Here is an 18,374-nt window from a genome sequence, read left to right as displayed (position 1 = left end):
CAAACTGTGATGCTGCCAGCGGCAGACATGGTCAGCGATTCCATTAAGACATTGCAATGATCGAACAAAGATACAAAAGCAAATGGAGTGCCATCATTTTAGCCAATTATTTTGGATGTGAAACGGGATGCTCCCAAAGCTTGAATACAAGCAAAAGGCAAAAAGGTCCTGTGTTTGATATGGGTATGTTCGTAGCTACATCTTACTGCCATATAAATAAAAAAGTACCTTGTATAAAAATAAGAAACTACTTTTTTTGAAAACAAGAGCCAGTCTGCCATTTTAAACACTATTTCTGTGTTTAGCACCCCAATATCTGTAAAGTAAACTTACTTTCATGCCCATAACTAGATATGACCCAAAATTTGTTGTTCAGTACAATCTGTTATAAATATTAATACTGTGCCATTAATATTTGTGTCATTATCTCTGGCACTTGGAGGCCTGTGCCATGACTATTTTTGAGGATATGAACTTCTCTGTGTGGGATCAATAAGTCTCTTTGGGATCAGTGGTACTAATTTACAGTTGGACAGAGATCTGATGAAAAAGGCTTCTTTGTATAGATGCTTGTGTTGCTGCCTGTTTCTTGGAAGGATGAGGAGTTTGGAATACCATTGGCTACCTTTTTCAATTGAATATATTTCTGGATCTGATGTGGAAATCCTGAAATAAGCGAACATCTGAAAGATGTTCACTTATTTCTCCCCATCCCTACAAAAAAAGAAACAAAGAAGGAAAAATTTTGCCCATGAATGCCAAGTGATGGTTTCCATATGATTTGCTAGTGCAATTAAATGGTTTTAGTGTGAGTAGTAATTCACAACTTTCATCATTCAGCTCTCCACTGATGCTACTTGCTTGCAGTGTACTGCCAACCACCAGCACTGTAATTGCTATATTACCTTTTTATCATCTTGGTCATTTGTTGGTTGGCACTGTTCTTGCCTCTTCGTGATGAAATGGTGGGGAAGCTGCTTACACCAGTGCTGAAAGGATCAAACATGGAATGCATCATCACTTCCCACTAGTGCTGAGCTGCTCATCATACTTCATAAAACAAAACCAAAAAGACTGTGATACTGCACAATCAAAAGATAAACCAGAACATGTCACAACAGGATTCCTATTATTCCTTAACTTTCATTCTCTGTCAAACAGGTGCATAAATGATCTGTTCATATTTCTTATACAGAAATGTTTAGATAATGCAAAGGGTTCCCCTGCCAAGAAGACTAGATCTAATCATTTTACTTAGTGAAACTGAACCATGCACACCGAAACCCTAGTTATTGGGGTATAGTTGCAAAAGTTGCCCCAACATGCACTGCTTAGTACCTCCAAAGAAGGACTTCTTACAGGGCAGGACCTAATGAATGTCTTAGAGCAGTGGTATAGTCAACTTGTAGTATGTGTATTTGCAGGGGTATGCAAAGTCCCTTAGGAGTTACAATGGCATACAATATCTGCTTTGTCAAAAAATTATAAATTTTAATATCTATATGGCAAATTTATTTATATTAATCACATGTTCAAGTTAATTTGTCAATCTTTATAGATATTATAAGCAGGTATCTGAAATGCTGAGTACCTGGGAAATCTGCTGGGAACGAGACTATAGGTGTGAGGACATTGACTTCTTTGAGCTCCTGCAAACTGATAAGTTTTCATAGAGATTTTATTGTATTTTTCATTAATTAACATATTAATTTGTGTTTCTTTACAAATTGATTTTTTACTCTATTACTTTATTTTTTAAATACGATACCACTATTATATTGGCGTTTCGGCACGAATATTGTAACACGTAATGAATATTGTAGTGCAGAAGAATAGTAGGGTTTTAATTATAATAAATAAGTAGTTTTGAAGGTTTTGATCACATTTTTGTGCATATATCTTTTGTATTTAGCTAAGGATATAACTAATTTAACATTGTGATTGTTATGGTATAGCGTATATCTCAAACTTGATAGTGTAAGGTATAACTTAAAACTAGATATAATATGTATCACTGCATTAGCTTTAGCATATAGTATTGTATAGTATAATCAGTTAATCAATTAAATTTAGTAACCTTATTAATTTTCATTCTTAATTAATTAAATCGTATTTAAGCAAAAATCATGCCACAGACTAGTATAGCAAAGCAACGTACACAAAGTAGTGGAAGTGCTGTGACTCAGGGAAGAACGAAATGGGATGATTCTCGAATGCATCACAGCCTAAAAAAATGTGCAACTTGTGAAATGTTTGCGGATTTTTGGAACAGGACATGATCTAGCCAAGGAGTCTTTGTGTCTGCACCTAGCACACACACAAAGACTCCTTGGAACAGGACATGATCTAGCCAAGGAGTCTTTGTGTGTGTGCTAGGTGCAGAGTGTGTCAAAAAATTAGGTACTAACTCAGCATTCTGATGGCTGTCTGTGAGAGTTTGAAGACTAGAATAGATGCATCTATTCTAAAGAGGACTAGAATAGAAAGGAATTAAAATGGGCTCCCCATTTTAATTCCTTTCAGGAGTTAAAATGGGGAGCCCATCAAGCTCTGTTGCCGAACTGAATTCCAGATCTCACTCTTGTGCATCAGGCAACACAGCGGCAATTTAAAGGGCAGAATGCAGTGGTCCCACAGGAGCTAGTTATTGTCAGGGAGACGGGAAATATATTACAAAAAAATAGGAATAGGGTATTGTCTGCCAGGGGCAAAAGTTGATGACGTTGTAGATCAGATATCTTTGAAGGGACAAAGGTGATGATGATGTACATATTGGCACTAATGACATTAAGAGTAGGCGATCTGCTGATTTACTTAGCAAGTACAAGTCAATGTTGGAAAAAAAGTCGCGAGTTAGGGTTAAATTTGAAAGTGTATGCAATTCTGCCCAGACACGATAGGAGGGAGTATATGATGAGAGCCTTGTCAATCAATTCAGCACTGGAAAGATTATGCAAGGCTCATGGGGTAGAATTTTTCTCAGCATGGTCTGTGCTTGTTAACAGGAGAGATTGTTTCTACAGGAATGGGATACACCTAAATAGAAGAGATGCAAGAGTGTTTGCTGATGCTATCGAGGCAACGTTAGGTGGGTCGGAAAACTGCTGCCTTGGGGAGATTCACAGACTAAAAGTGATTCTTGTACTGCTTCTATTGGAATGAGCAGCAGCCTGGAAAGTGAGGTACTGGGGATTTAAAGGGCTGCTGAGAGTCATCATGGAACAAGTAAATACATGGGCTCTGTTAGGGTAACTAAGAGTGAGAATAGGTGCTGGTATACTGCATTTACACCAATGCTGCTAGGAGTATAATAAAAAAATTGATGAATTTGAGGTGCTGGTCAAGACCTAAAAGGCAGATATTATTGGGATATGTGAGACGTGGTGTCACACAGATATAAGAAATGCAGAATTGGAATTTGAGGAGTACAATGTGTACAGAAAGGATAGAAGGTGAAGAGGAGGAGTCATGCTGTTAGTAAAGAAACACAGAATCTAAGAAGTTGTGCAGTATTGAGTCAGTTTGGTGTGACATAAGCACTGGGAAAGCAAAACGGAGTTAGGGTTAAATTTGAACCCTAACACTCCTACTTATTAGGACTGATGAGTACAACAAACAAATGTACAGAGAAATAGTGGGCCAGGAAATCAGATTGTCTTATAATGAGGAATTTTAACTTCCCTGAAATAGTAGGTCAGGAAATCAAATTGTCTTATAATGAGGAATTTTAACTTCCCCGCTATAGAATGGAACTTGTGGATTGGTCACTCGCATACTAGAAAAACTTTTGTGGATTTATTGGTTTTTTTCTACAGCAGCATGTTCGAGAGGCAATCTGATTATCAGCAGTGGTTATTTGTACATTAAGGATCTGCAGATAAAGGAACCACTAGATGACAGTGATCACAGTGTACTGATGTGGGATTTACTCAAAGATGTAACTACCATCATGGGTAAAGGGAAGGGTTTTTGCTTTCAGAAAGGTGACTATAGTGGTCTCAGACAGTTTTTGAATTCTATAGAGTGGGACCAACTAATGACATTGCCAACAGTAAATTCTAAATGGGATGCATTCAAGGAATTAATCTTGGAAGCTACTAGACTTTTTATACCAACTAAGAGTTATTGTTCAAGGTTTAGGCCTAAATGGATATCAGATAAATTAATGAGCGTAGCAGAGAAGAAAAGTGCACGAGACGCACATAAATTATCAGGAGAGACAGATGTCTATGGTAGATATAAGATAGTCTGTAATGAAGTCACAAAGGAGGTTAGGCAAGCAAAGGCACTTTACAAAAATTCGTTGGCAAAGGAATTGAAGAAAACCAGTAATTACTTCTTTACTTATGTAAACTCAAGATGAATCAGATTGGATCACTTAATATCAATGCTGTGATTGTTGATGATCCTGCTGAGGTAGCTGACAAACTGAATGAGTATTTTGAATCTATATTCACACATGAGGAGTTATTAAGGGAGGGGAATGCCAGATGTTTATGAAGCTGTGACAGGGAGCTAAAGGATTTTGTAATAACTGAGAGATAAGTGGAGGAGAAATTGTTGAAGTTAAACATAAGAAAGACATCTGAGGTCGATGGGATATATCCAGTTATATTAAAGGAGGCAGCAACTGAAGTAAACAAACCCTTAGCCATTATTATGAGAGCATTTTTGAATTCATGGGAAGTCCCATGGATTGGAGATGTGCAAATGAATTCCCAATCCACAAAGGGGGGGGGGATCAAAGGGTGACATGAGTATAATTACAGACCTGTTAGTTTAACTTCTTTTAGAAAATAATGGAGTCACTGGTTAAAGGAACATCTAGACAAGATAGCAGTTAAAGCTCAGACACACCATGGGTTTGTTTAGGGGAAGTCCTGTCTGACCAGTTTGATTGGATACTATGATGTGGTCACAAAGGAAATGGATGCAAAAAATAATTTTGATATAATATACTTGAATTTCAGGAAAGCTTTTGATACTGTTGCGCATAAAACACTGCTGTACAAATTAGAGGAGTATGGCATTAAGGACAAGTTGCTTCTATGGATAAAGGGATGGCTGAGTGGGACAAGATAGTGAGTGGTAATCAGTGGACACCGCTCTTCATGGACTAATGTTATTAGTGGAGTCCCTCAGGGTTTGGTTTTGGACCCATTGTTATTTTCTGTATTTATCAATGATATTATGATACGAAGGTTGGCAGAGTTATTAATAATAGTATGCTACTGCAGCAGGATCCAGAAAAGCTGGGCAGATGGGCTGAGAGACGGCAACTGAAGACTAACATTGACAAATGGAAAGAATCCCCAGAGAAACGTACCAACTGTGAGGTACTATACTCAGAGTAGTGGGGTATGAAAAAGACCTTTTGTTTATTGTGCATCCAGATATGAAGTTTTCTGATCAGTGCAGGCAGGCAGGCTGCCAGAACAGCCCATGTGGTCTTGCCAGTGATATACAGAAACTTTGCAAGCAGGGGTAAGGAGGTGATTATCCCATTTGTATAAGGCAATGGTTATGCTACACCTTGGGTGCTGCATACAGATATGGAGGTCTCACTTTAGGAAGAATGTAGAGTTGCTGGAATGAGTACACAGAAGGACAACGAATTAGGCACCTGCGAGGCAATTTGATTGAGGTGTATAAGGCTTTGAATGGTTTTGAACATACTCAATACTGATGGGATTCCTCTTGCTTAGATTGCTCATCTGACATGACATGAATTGAAATTGAGGAAAGGCAATTGTAGGATAGATGTGCGGAAAATTCCTTTCACCAACAGGCAGTTGATAGTTGGAACAAACTTCCATCTGTAGTAGTGGAGATCAACAACTTAAATAACTTAAGTTGTGCTTAAGTAACTTATGTTCAAGGCAGAACTAGACAAACATTTGGAGTGAATGGAGGGTGAAATGGGAAGTGGTTTTTTTTTTGGCTGATGCTATATAAGTTTACTTTCTTGCATCGTATGCCTCCACTAATTCTAATATCAGGTGGACCTATGTGATTCATTCCCTTCCTTCTAGCATTTATGTAAGAAAAGAAGTCTTTGCTATTTTTCTATTTTGCAAATCTTTGCCAATGATTTCTCCCAGTCTGCCTTTATTTGCTTAACCTCCTTTGTGACTTGATTGCAGACCAGTTTGTCTACTGTAAACTTCTGTATCACTTGTTAACTTATATGTGTCTATGCATTTTCTTCTCTGTAACAAGTATCATTAGTTCATCTGATATCCATTTAGTTCTAAGCCTTGAATGATATTTCTTAGTTGGTATGAAAGTCTGTACATATATTAACAACTTTGTCCCATACGTGCCTCCAGGGCCCGAGGCTCACATTCACTAATTCTTAAAGTCAAAAGACCATGTATACAACCTTTGATTTAAAAGTATGTATTCATAATCAACATAATAATAATAATAAATAAAATAACAATAAATCTTTCTAAAATTTCCAATTAAACCTTGGTTCAATATCAATAAAATTTCACATAATATGCACTATAAAAACAGAGCCTGTAGATTAGCCAGTTGGATGCTATTCCTATATCTTGTGAAGAAATATGTCTACTATCACTTAACAACATGACTCTCCTTTTAAACACATTATTAACAAAAGTTGAGAAGCATTTAAAGGACACTCGACTTACAAACAAATCTGGCAAGGTATCCAAATCCAAGTATGAAAGCTTAGTAGCTTCTATGATTATTTCATTGAATACTTCCCATTTAGAATTTGCTGATGGTAATAGCATCAGCTGCATAGAATTTAGAAATTGCCTAACACAACTGTAGTCACTCTACAAAAGCAAAAACCCTTTCATTTATCCTTGATGGTAGTTCCTTCTTTAAGTAAATTACACATCAATACGTTGTGATCACTGCCATCTAGTTCAGTGGATTCTGGTTATTTGGGCCACCGGTTAATCAGGGCAGCCGTTTATTTGGAGCAAATCTTAAAAAACAGAAACCAATTGAGAAAATAGCTAGGGTTTACTTCGCTTAATTGGGACAACATGCCATTTAATTGGGGCAGGAGACTGCAGCACTGGAGATTACCCTACGATTGTGTCCGACGGTACCATGTGGTTCGGTTGAAATTCTGGAGGTCACAACCATAAAACAATAAAAACAATTAGCAGTCACGTGTTTATTGGGCTTTTATGTTAGTGAAATATATCATAAACGGACAGTAAACTCGATCTTACTGTATTTTCAATAATACCGACAGCTGGAATTCTGTGGGTTATTATGGTGTTTACACGTCTATGAAATCTTTAATCACATAAAAAAATTAATTTTCAGATCTTCTCTTCATTCCTCTTTTTAAAGTTTTGTAACTTGTTACTCCTTTTTCACTTGCGCATATTGTGTTACTTGCAATTTGTGTGTGCTGTGTTCTTTGTTATTGATTGCTTATCTTTTTACTGTTTTAAATTTTAACGCCCACCCACAAATGTCAGTGAACAGAAATGTGAACTAGTTCATATGTGCATATTACAGTACGTATTAATTATTCCGATTATCACGTATCATTTAATTTTTTAATTGGTAAGGTAATAAAGGATAAATTTGTGCTTAATATATCTTTACTTTTATAGCCTGTGGATAATATTCCTCCTATTTTCGCTAATTAGAATCTCTGTTTAATAGAAGTAAAATTCATTTCACAAACGTGATCACAATGACCGGCGCTTACTACACATTGTATAGTGAAAAATACTGTACTATGATGAGTTCGTCGTAACATGATTTGATTGTACAGTGAACCAATTGTAAAAGGGGGGGGGGTACATTGTATTTTTAACTATTTACGTGAAACTTCGGATAATTGGGGCAGGCTCTTAATCAGGCCAAAATGCACTAGTCCCAATATGTTCCAAATATCCGGAATGGACTGCATTTTGTTTATTTGCAGATTCTTAAAGTATGAATAATCACTGTTGATAATCAGATCAAGGGTATTACACACTCACTTGTTGCCTCTCTAACATGCTGCAGCCGCCTCTGTAGCCAGGTGGGGAGCAGCAGCAGTGCCTAGCACACGCTTCTTGATTAGACCGCGGTTCGAGCCCCTCACCACCAAATACATAGGATGCAGAAAGGTCAGGGAATGACCACCGCATATCCCGGAGCAATATGGCCTTAGTTGCTAATGCTCCTAAAAACCAAAAACAACAACTAACATGCTGCTGTAGAAAATAGTTATCTAGTAAATCCACCAAAGCCTTGCTAGTGTATGTGTGAGTGACCAGCCCACTATTCAAGTTAATATCTAGAAAGTTAAAATCTCTAATTATAAGTTATTCTAATTTCCTGGCCCAATCTATTTCTCTGTACAGTTGATTGTTGTACTCATCAGGCATATAACGCACTGCTACTCTCATTTTTGCTTTCCTAGTGCTTAGTGCTTTCACACCAAACTTACTCAACATTGCACTGGCCACCCATATTTAATTGGATGCACTGACTTATATATTATGTGCTTCTTAACTAACTGGATAACCCCCTCCCCTTTTATCCTGTCTGTCCTTTCTGTACACATTGTACTCCCCATATTCAAATTTTGCATCCCTTTTATCTCAGTGACAGTATGCCTCTGATATACCCACAATGTCTGCTTTTGATGACTTGTCCAGTACTTCAAACTTATCAAATGTTTTTAAATATGCTTCTAGGATTTGTGTAAGTGCACCTGTTTTTACTCCTAGTTACCCTAACACAGCCCATGTATTTATCGGTTTCATGATGAGACAGCAGTCCTTGAAATCCTCAGAAACTAGCTTTTTTGCTGCTGTAATTTCCAATAGAAACAATGCAAGAAGCTGTTTTAGTATTAGTAATGGCCACATGGGGCAAGGAAGCCTATGCTACACTTTTTTTTTCTTGATCTCAATTGAACATATGGAGCCATGCTTAAACCTTTAAACCTCTGCAAAACAGGATACTAATGAGTGTCTATACCCTTCCAACACTGTATTTATAGAAACGGCTGATGCAATACTATGCAATTACCATCAGCAAGGGCACATGATGCAAGAAAGCAAGCTTATATAGCATCAGCCAAAAAAAAAAAAAAAAAAACCCTCATTTCACCAATCCACTTGCTCCAAATATTTCTCTAGTTCTGCCTTGAATCTATTTAAGCTATTAACTTCTACAGCGACAGATGGAAGTTTGTTCCAGCAATCGACCACCTGCTGGCTAAAGGCAAACTTCCACACATCCATCCTACAACTGTCCTTCCTCCATTTTCAGAATTACTGAGAGAGAGAGAGAGAGAGAGAGAGAGAGAGAGAGAGAGAGAGAGAGAGAGAAGAATGATGAAATCCAGCTCAGGACTCTGGTGAGTATGGGCTTGGCACCCCCAGGTTCCTTAGCTGGATGTCATCATTCTTTTTTTCTTGATGATTTCCTCCCCCCCCCCCTCTCTCTCTTTTGGGGTAATTCAGAAAATTTTTTTTTTTTTTGGCTGGTGCAGCATAAGCCTCACGCTTCCTTGCACCATATGGCTAATAATAATAATTTGAATTTATGCCCTCTCAGGTGATTATCTGAGCAAGAGGAAGAATCCCATCAACATTGAGCATGCTCAAACCATTTAAGGCTTTATACACCTTAATCAGATCACTTCAGGTGCTAGTCTCCAGACACTGTAATTTGCAAAACTTAAAAGCCTTCCTTTATAAGAGCAACCCTTTGTTCCATTCACTAATCTTGTTGCCTTTCTCTGTACTTCCAATAGCTCTACATCCTTAAAATGAGGTCTCCAAACCTGTATACAGTACTCAAGGTGTGGCTTGACCATTGCCTTATACAAGGGGATAATCACCTCCTTATCCCTGCTAGAAAAATTGCTGTATATCATTGACTAGACACTGAGCAGACCGTCTGCACTGCTCAGAAAACTTCATATCTGCCTGTACACTTACTCCGAGGTCCTTATCACTCTTGACCACTGTCAGTGTAGTATCCCCTGGTGCCATCAGACAACTAACACACTTTACACTCCTCATTGGCAGTCTGAACAGCAAGGTACATTGCCATCTGCCACTCGTTTAGAGAGGCCTGAGTTTGGTTCCCGGCGTCAACTGGAGGAATTTATAAAGGCCTTTTCATTCGCAGCTTCAGTTAGCCAATCTCAGTGGAGGGTGTAAGGTCCTTCCCTGAGTTATTCCGACTTTTTCAGCCCACACATGATGCAAATCAGCTGCATACTTCGACAAACATAATACACTTATGGTTAGCGCCCCATGCACTTGCACAGGGTGTTAAATAATAGGAGTCTAACTAAAATCCTATGGCGGCACCTATAGGACTACCAAACTAGCATTTAGGATCTGTATATAACAACACACACACGCACACACACACGATTCGCACCACCTCCATTACTAGTGCCTCCGTTTATTTGGACTTCCAAGAATATGGGATTACTGGTACTCACAGTTTTAGTTTCTGCCTTGCTTTGAATGTGTGATCTCAGATCTACCTGCATGACAGTATGGTATGAACAGTTGGGGTCGCCTCCTCGTGGCATGGACTAGGCAGCACGCTTCCTAGTAGCAAAATGTCCCAAAACAACACAGCAAAATGCACACTGCACAAACATAGCACTACACTAATTTCAGGCCATTTTTACAGTATTATGTATCATCACAGTATCACAGCGGAGTTGAACTAACATTGAAAAGCCGCACTACATAAGGCACAACGTATGTCCACATATTTAGCTATATTTAGTTGTTCTTGCTTCTTAGATAGTTAATCTTAAAGCACAATTTGATTTGGTCTATATTAAATTGTTCAATGATACTATGTCTACCACGCTTTCTAAATTTTTAGAAGACTACTATGCTATTCAATACGTTATTGCAGCATCTTTTTTTTCATTCTATGCTAATTGTTACTTATAGCAATATGCAGTATGAGAGAGAGATCTTCAAAGAGCGGACATACTCTGCCTGCTTTTGCCCTAATTTTCCCTCTTGTTCCTTCTTCATGGTCTCCATTTTCATCCTATGTGCTAATGATATGAAGATAACAGCAATTTCCAAAATTTTGAATAGGGTCAATGTAATAATTTGTCCGTTAATAACTGATATTTTGGTGCCTCCGTACCCAGGTGGGAATGAGCAGCAGTGGGTAGCACACGCTTCTTGATTAGACTGGGGTTCGAGCCCGTCACCACCAATTACGGAGGATGCGGAAAGGTCAGGGAATGACCACCGCATATCCCGGAGTAATATGGCCTTAGTTGCTAATGCTCCTAAAAACCAAATAACAAACAAACAACTGATATTTTGAAGATTTGTTCTCTCTTTTTTTTTTACCTCCAAATCGGAATATATATCCACTTCAAACTGCACCTCTTCCATTGGTTCTCCAAATTAATGGAAATAATGAACTTCACATCTGTTCCCCTTGACCAGATAGAATCACAAAAAAAAAAAATAATAATAATAAATAAATAAATAAAACAAATATACGTATACAGGGTGATTCGCTATCAGTGCGACAAATTTGCAGGAGGTGTAGGGCGCACAAAGACGAATCGAATCACATAGCATTGCAGGTTCCGAAATGCCTTCGTCATGTGGGAGGTCGCGTGAACAAAGAAACAAAGAAAAGAAACAGCAACTCATTAGTGTAACAGAAATCATTTTAATGACAAGTTTTACATTGGCAAAAAGCCATGCTACAGAAGGTGTTCGAAAGTTCGACCAGAAACAGTCACACAGGCTTCACAGCGCTGCCGCATGGAATCCCTAACGTTCTGGAAGATTCCTGGCGTGTCTCAAATCTCCCCGGCAGCTACAGAGATTCGAGCGACGAGGTCTTCAACTGAATCAACGGAGGTCTAGTACACCTATGTCTTCATTTGAGCCCAGCAGAAGAAGTCCAGGCATGATAGGTCCGGCGATCTAGCAGGCCAATGAACCGGACTACCACGACCTATCCAATGCTGTCCAAATGTAACGTTTAGGTGTTGGCGGACGTTATTGGTGTAATGTGGGGGAGCCCCATCATACTGGAACCACATTGAGCGGCGCAACGACTGAGGAACATGTGCTTCTTCAATAAGTTTGGGCAGGACTTGCTGTAGAAAGATCAAGTATGCCCTACCGTCTAGACGAGGGGTCAGAAGGTACGGTCCAATGAGGTGGTCTCCAACAATGCTGGCCTGAACATTGACAGAGAAACACCGTTGAGTTGCACGTATTCACGTACCATGGGGGGGGGGTTCTCCAAAGCCCACAAATGGGCATTATGTTGATTGAAGGATCCCTCTCTTGTGAAACTTGCCTCATCCGTGAACAATACAGATGCAGCAAATGCGCTATCTGCCGCACTCTGTTGAAGAAACCAAGTAGCAAAAAGTCCTCCAGAGTGGATAATCCGCAGGCTCCAATGATTGGACGGGTTGCAGATGGTATGAACTCATTTGGTTTGTTGACAGTATCCTCCATACAGTGGATTGGGAAATACCCAATCGTTAGCCTATCGTTCGAGTACTCGTACTCGGATTGCCTTCTGCAAGACGTAGGACATTCTCCTCATTGTCTGGCATCCTCGTCGTTCGCTCTCGATTCATGGTACCTCTCGTGAAACAATCAGTCTCACGTAATCTTCTGTGCACATGTGCGAAAATCGTATGATGAGGAGCACGCCTGTGCGGGAAACGTTCCTGGTACAAGCGCAGAGCAGAATGCCTATTACAGTCTGCAGCTCCATATGCGAGGTGCATGTCGGCCAGTTCAACGTTTGAATACTCGTCCATCCTACTGCCTCAGGAGCTGGTTCGCAAATGCTGACTTCCAGTGGGATCGCTGTTCACGCGACCTCCCGTTGAACATCCTCTACCGCATGACAAAGGCATTTCGGACGCTGCAATGCTATGTGATTCCGATTCGTCTTTGTGCCCCCTACACCTCCTGCAAGTTTGTCGCACTGGTAGTGAATCACCCTGTATATATTATTTGGGGGAGGGGGTCTTTTCTACGTCTGCTCAAGAAGCCAAATTTATTTTCTTCATCTACTCAGTCACACTGAACAATGAGTTCAAAATCCAATTTTTTATCCTCCCTCTTAATATTTCCCGAAAGCATTCATTTTCTGCCGATGGAATCAAAATTAGTATCCGAAATCGAGCTAGCAAACTCGCTGAGTATTTTAATGAACACTCATGTATTGGTACTGGATGTCTTCCTTAAAATTAAGCCCAGCTAAAGTACTCCAAGAAAACCTCACGGAACTTCACATTCTTCGATGAATGGATCGAAAATAAGGTCAACACAATTAACCGCAAATTGAGAGGCCAACTACACCTACTTCATTCTGCCCCAGCATTGGTTAGACTGTTCCAGGTAGATGTTCACAGGGGTCAGAGTGACTCTTTGAACATCTGGTGATAAAAAGAAACTGCAGTAACCCTGTTGGTTATGGGTGGCCCTAATTCTCTCCATTCTGTGCCAGTGTAGTACCACACAGTTGATACGTTACTCTGGGGGTTACTGCTTCCCACATGCAGTACTTTACATTTGTCAATGTTAAACTTCAGTTGTGATCTCTCAACCCATCTGCTCAACTTTTCTAGATGCTGTTGCAGCAGCGTACTGTCATTAGTGTACAATAGAAGTGTTATCTGATGCAATAGCTTTGCTTTGTGACAAACAATGACCTGTAATCAAACAATATCTTATACTAGAAATGTTACTTTTTTTTAAGGTGATGCAATTTTTTTGTCCGCCACTGTATGTGCAGTCGTCATTTGCGATGAATAGGATCTTACAAGTGTGCAGTAAAGTTCTGCAGTAATGTCTTTTAACAGTTATATGACGTGTCACAATATGGGGGTAAACCATTCCTTGAATGTCAAAAGGAGGTTATCGTAACTTTGCAGAAGCAACAACTTTTGCTTTTTTTGGTGTTGGCAATAATGTATACGTCCAAACAGAGCTTTGTTGCTTACTCTCTGGGCCAAAACGATGAAGCCGTATCTCATTTGATGTTATCACCTTGTGCAGAACCTTACCATCTTCAGTAATCTTCCGTTTGCCACTTCTGACTTCCATACGAATTTTCTTTTGCTCACGTGTGAGTAGTCTTGGAATCCAGTTTGCACAAATGCGTGTCATATACAAATGGTCATGGAGATTGCTGTACATGTTTCCAATTGACATTCTCGACACCTCTACCAGTTACCTTACTGTTATATGAAGATCTCTCACAATTACAGAATCAGTGTTTATTGTTTCTATGGTGACAGCAGTGGTTGAAGCTCCAGGACTGCTGATTTTTGTGATTAAATCATAACCACCTTTAAATGAATCTACACTTCCATATAGCACAGCTATATGGAAATGTAGATTCATTATAAGCCTCTTTTAACATTTCATACACTTCAGCTGGTGTTTTATTGAGATGGAAAATCTGAGAGCAGCATACTGTTCCTCACATGTCGCATCCATTGTTATGTAGGTGAAACTGAAGAGGCATAAACTTGTCTGACTGCCAACGTCATACTCGGCATACAAGTCAACTGCACAGTTGCTATGTGATGCGTCTTTGTTTGGTTTTGAATTCCGTAGCTCAGCTGGAAATAGCAAACAGTATGATTGCTAATGGAAAGTTATGATCATTCCTTATTGAACAGATCTCATAACTAAGTTGATGAGAAAAAATAAACTTAGTTATATTTTAAAATAAAATAAATTATGTTAAAATAAAGAAATATAATTTTTAAATATAATAAAATAGATTTAAATAATATTTTCATTATTTAAAAATTTTTAAAATAATGAAGAAATAAACTTGGTTATTTTATATTATTTTTTAGCTGTTACAAAAATGTGCTGCAAAAAAGTTGTTTTTTTTTTTAATCTCATAATTTATGAAAATTATTAAAGATATAGATCAAATATAAATTAGTTAAATTGGCATTTGTAAATAAGTGATATTATTAACTTACTAGTTACTTTATGAATTTTCAAATGAATTTGACTGGTTAAACTTTTTTTCAATCATTGTTTTATTGTATGAAAAGCTCAGTTCAGATAATTCCGTAATGAAAATTTTATTTTTAAAAAATTTTAAATAAAAAGGAAAAGTTTATTCTAGATAACTTTTTAGACTTGGTTAATATCTGTTCTTTTTAGATTTAAAACAAACCTCTTTATCTATGCTAGTATTGTGTGTGGATGCAGGCACATGCACACACCAGCAGACACATGCACATACAAAAAAAAAGAGGTCTAATTTAGATTTTTTTTTTGTTTATTTTTTAGCGATGTATTATAAAAAATTGTGAGCGTCTTATTGAACTATGTGTAGCAAAACTGAGACAAGACTGTCTACCACTTCTGGATCTTCTAGCAATGGCCCTTAATCCCCATAACAAGTAAGTGAATTTATTTTTATGATGATGCTATTCTCAGTCTTGTCATGTAGTAGTAGTAGTAGTAGTAGTAGTAGTGGCACATGATGCAAGAAAGCAAGTGTAGGAGCTTATGCAGCATCAGCCAAAAAAAAAAAAAAAAAAAATCACACGATACCCTCCAAATGCCTGTCCAGTTCCTCCTTAAATTTATTTAACCTATCAACTTCCACAACGACAGATGGAAGTTTGTTCCAGCAATTAACCACCCGCTGGCTAAAGGCAAATTTCCGCACATCTATTCTACATCTGTCCTTTCTTAATTTGAACTTATGTCCCCGTAGGTTCGTATTCTGAACAAGTGGGAGGATCCCATCAGAATTCAGCGTGCTCAACCCATTCAAGGCCTTATAGACCTCAATCAGATCACCGCGCAGGTGCCTAGTCTCCAGCCACTGCAATTTGCAGAACTTAAGCCTCTCTTGGTAAGAGGATCCCTTCATTCCCCTCACCAATCGTGTTGCTCTTCTCTGTACACGCTCAAGCAAATCTACATCCTTCCTAAAATGAGGCCTCCAGACCTGTACGCAGTACTCAAGGCGTGGCCTGACCATTGCCTTATACAGAGGGACAATCACCTCCTTTTCCCTGCTAGCAAAATTCCTATATATCATTGACAAAACCCCATGACCTGCCCTAGCAGCCTGTCTGCATTGCTCAGAAAACTTCATATCTGACTGCACAATTACTCCCAGGTCTTTTTCATTTTCTAACACCTTAAGTGTAGTACCACACAGTTGGTACGTTTCTCTGGGGTTACTTCTACCCATATGCAGTACTTTGCATTTGTCAAGGTTGAACTTCAGTTGCCACTTCTTAGCCCATCTGCCCAAATTATCTAGATCCTGTTGCAGTAGCACACTGCCATTACTGTCATTAACAACCCTGCCAACCTTTGTGTCATCTGCAAACTTCGACATTAAGCCTGATATACCTTCATCAATATCATTGATAAATACACAAAACAACAGTGGACCCAACACCGAACCCTGTGGGACTCCACTAATAACATTAGTCCACGAAGAGCAGCACCCATTGATTACCACCCTCTGTCTTCTCCCACTTAACCATCCTTTTATCCATTGTAGCAACTTACCCTTAATACCATTCTGCTCCAATTTGTACAGTAGTCTTCCATGCGCAACAGTGTCAAAAGCTTTCCTGAAATCCAAGTATATGATATCAAAATTATTTTTTGCATCCAGTTCCTTTGTGACCACATCATAATAACCAATCAAATTTGTCAGACAAGACTTTCCCTTAACAAAACCATGCTGTGTTTGAATTATTGCTGCAGTCTTGTCTAGATGATCCTGCAATGCATCTTTAACCAATGCATCTTTAAATGCATCTTTAATGCATCTTTAACCAGTGACTCCATTATTTTACCCGGAACAGAAGTTAAACTAACTGGTCTGTAATTACTCGTGTCACCCTTCGATCCACCTTTGTGAATTGGGGACACATTTGCACATCTCCAGTCCGTGGGAACCTCCCCTGAGTCCAAGGATGCTCTCATAATTATGGCTAAGGGTTTGCTTAGTTGCTTTGCCGCCTCTTTTAAAATAACTGGATAGATCCCATCCACCCCAGGTGCCTTTCTTATGTTTAACTTCAACAATTTCTCCTCCACTTTGCTCTCAGTTATTACAAAATCATTAAGCACACTGCTACAATTTGATAACCTTCTTCCATTTTCAAACCTTAATTTCAAACCTCATGTGTGAATGTAGATGCAAAATACTCATTCAGTTTGTTTGCTATCTGAGCAGGATCATCAACAGTCGAACCATCGATGTCAAGTGGACCAATCATATTTATCTCCTTCCTTTTAGAGTTTATATAAGTAAAGAAATCCTTGCTGTTTTTCTTAGCATCCTTTGCCAAACATTTCTCGTAATCCGCCTTCGCCTGCCGAACCTCCTTTGTGACCTGATTATATGTATATGTATATGTTTATATATGTGTTTTCTGAACTCAGATATTTATTGAGAGTAGAAACGCGAAAGCATGAACCATGTTTATATGAATTTTATATTTGCCTTTCATGCGTGCAAAGTTGAAAAACCATTAAGGGTGAATATCAACCTATATTCATCTCAGGAATCAATAATGCCGAGTACTACACTTGGGGAATAGCATCTCCAGAATAACTTATGCATGTGATGGGGTTGAATTAAAAAGAGCAGAGGAAGAAAGGGATTTGAGAGTTATGATGTTGATATATGTGAAATCCTGCGAGCAGTGTAGATAAGAGGCAAGGAAGGCCTATGGTATTTTATCAATGAATTTATAGAACATTTGCTTGTATAATCTTATTTTTTAAGACAGTTGTAAGGTCACACTTGGAGGACTTTGTTCAAGTTTGGAGACTGCACAAAAAAAAAAAAAAAACTTCTTGTAGGCCTTATGAGCTGGGGCAACTTGAATGGAGTCTGTAAGGCTCTTAAAGAAAATGGTGAAGTCAATGAAGGTGAAATTTTTACTGTTACAAATTATTTCAGAACTAGGGTCCATAAGTCCAAATTACAAGGAAAGCGGTTTAGTTAGAATGTTCATTTAGTAGGCAGTCGAAGCTGACAGCTTGAGGAAATTCAGAGGTCAGCTGGAGAGTTACCTATGTGAGGAGGGAAACACAGGTTGTTTTATGTATTTTATTATTATTATAAAACTTTCCTTTCTCCTTTATGGGTTTTTTTCCTCCCTGTGATGGGTACCTGTACCAAGTGCACGGGGTGGTTGGTTGTTGCCAGTTACTGTTATTATTGTTGGCCGAGAAACCAGCTCTAATAACTATCTTATTATCCTACAGGTGTTCAGGATCCCAGCTTTCTGGAGTTCTATGTAAGTGTTCTCTGGGAGGTATATTGTTTCTAGGTTCTTACAAAGGCTCCTTGGCACCAGTGCCGGTGGTTGACACTGATTGGGATGG

At 38.7% G+C, this 18,374-nt stretch overlaps 1 protein-coding gene across 4 annotated transcripts in view; it reads left to right on the top strand.

The window, feature by feature from the left end:
- faf (ubiquitin carboxyl-terminal hydrolase-like faf) overlaps window positions 1-18,374 on the top strand; it is a 1,326,265-nt gene that overhangs the window by 237,733 nt on the left and 1,070,158 nt on the right. For all 4 annotated transcript variants that reach the window (XM_090382082.1, XM_090382083.1, XM_090382080.1 and 1 more), the window contains one exon: window positions 15,294-15,406. In XM_090382082.1, coding sequence (XP_090238208.1) covers window positions 15,294-15,406 — 113 coding nt within the window. The remainder of the gene's footprint in view (window positions 1-15,293; window positions 15,407-18,374) is intronic.

This window comes from Mastigoproctus giganteus, chromosome 9 (genome assembly GCF_048544385.1).
Source record: "Mastigoproctus giganteus isolate SK-2022 chromosome 9, ASM4854438v1, whole genome shotgun sequence".
NCBI lineage: Eukaryota > Metazoa > Arthropoda > Arachnida > Uropygi > Thelyphonidae > Mastigoproctus > Mastigoproctus giganteus.
Note: the sequence above shows the minus strand (reverse complement) of the source record. Positions and strands in the feature narration are given on the sequence as shown.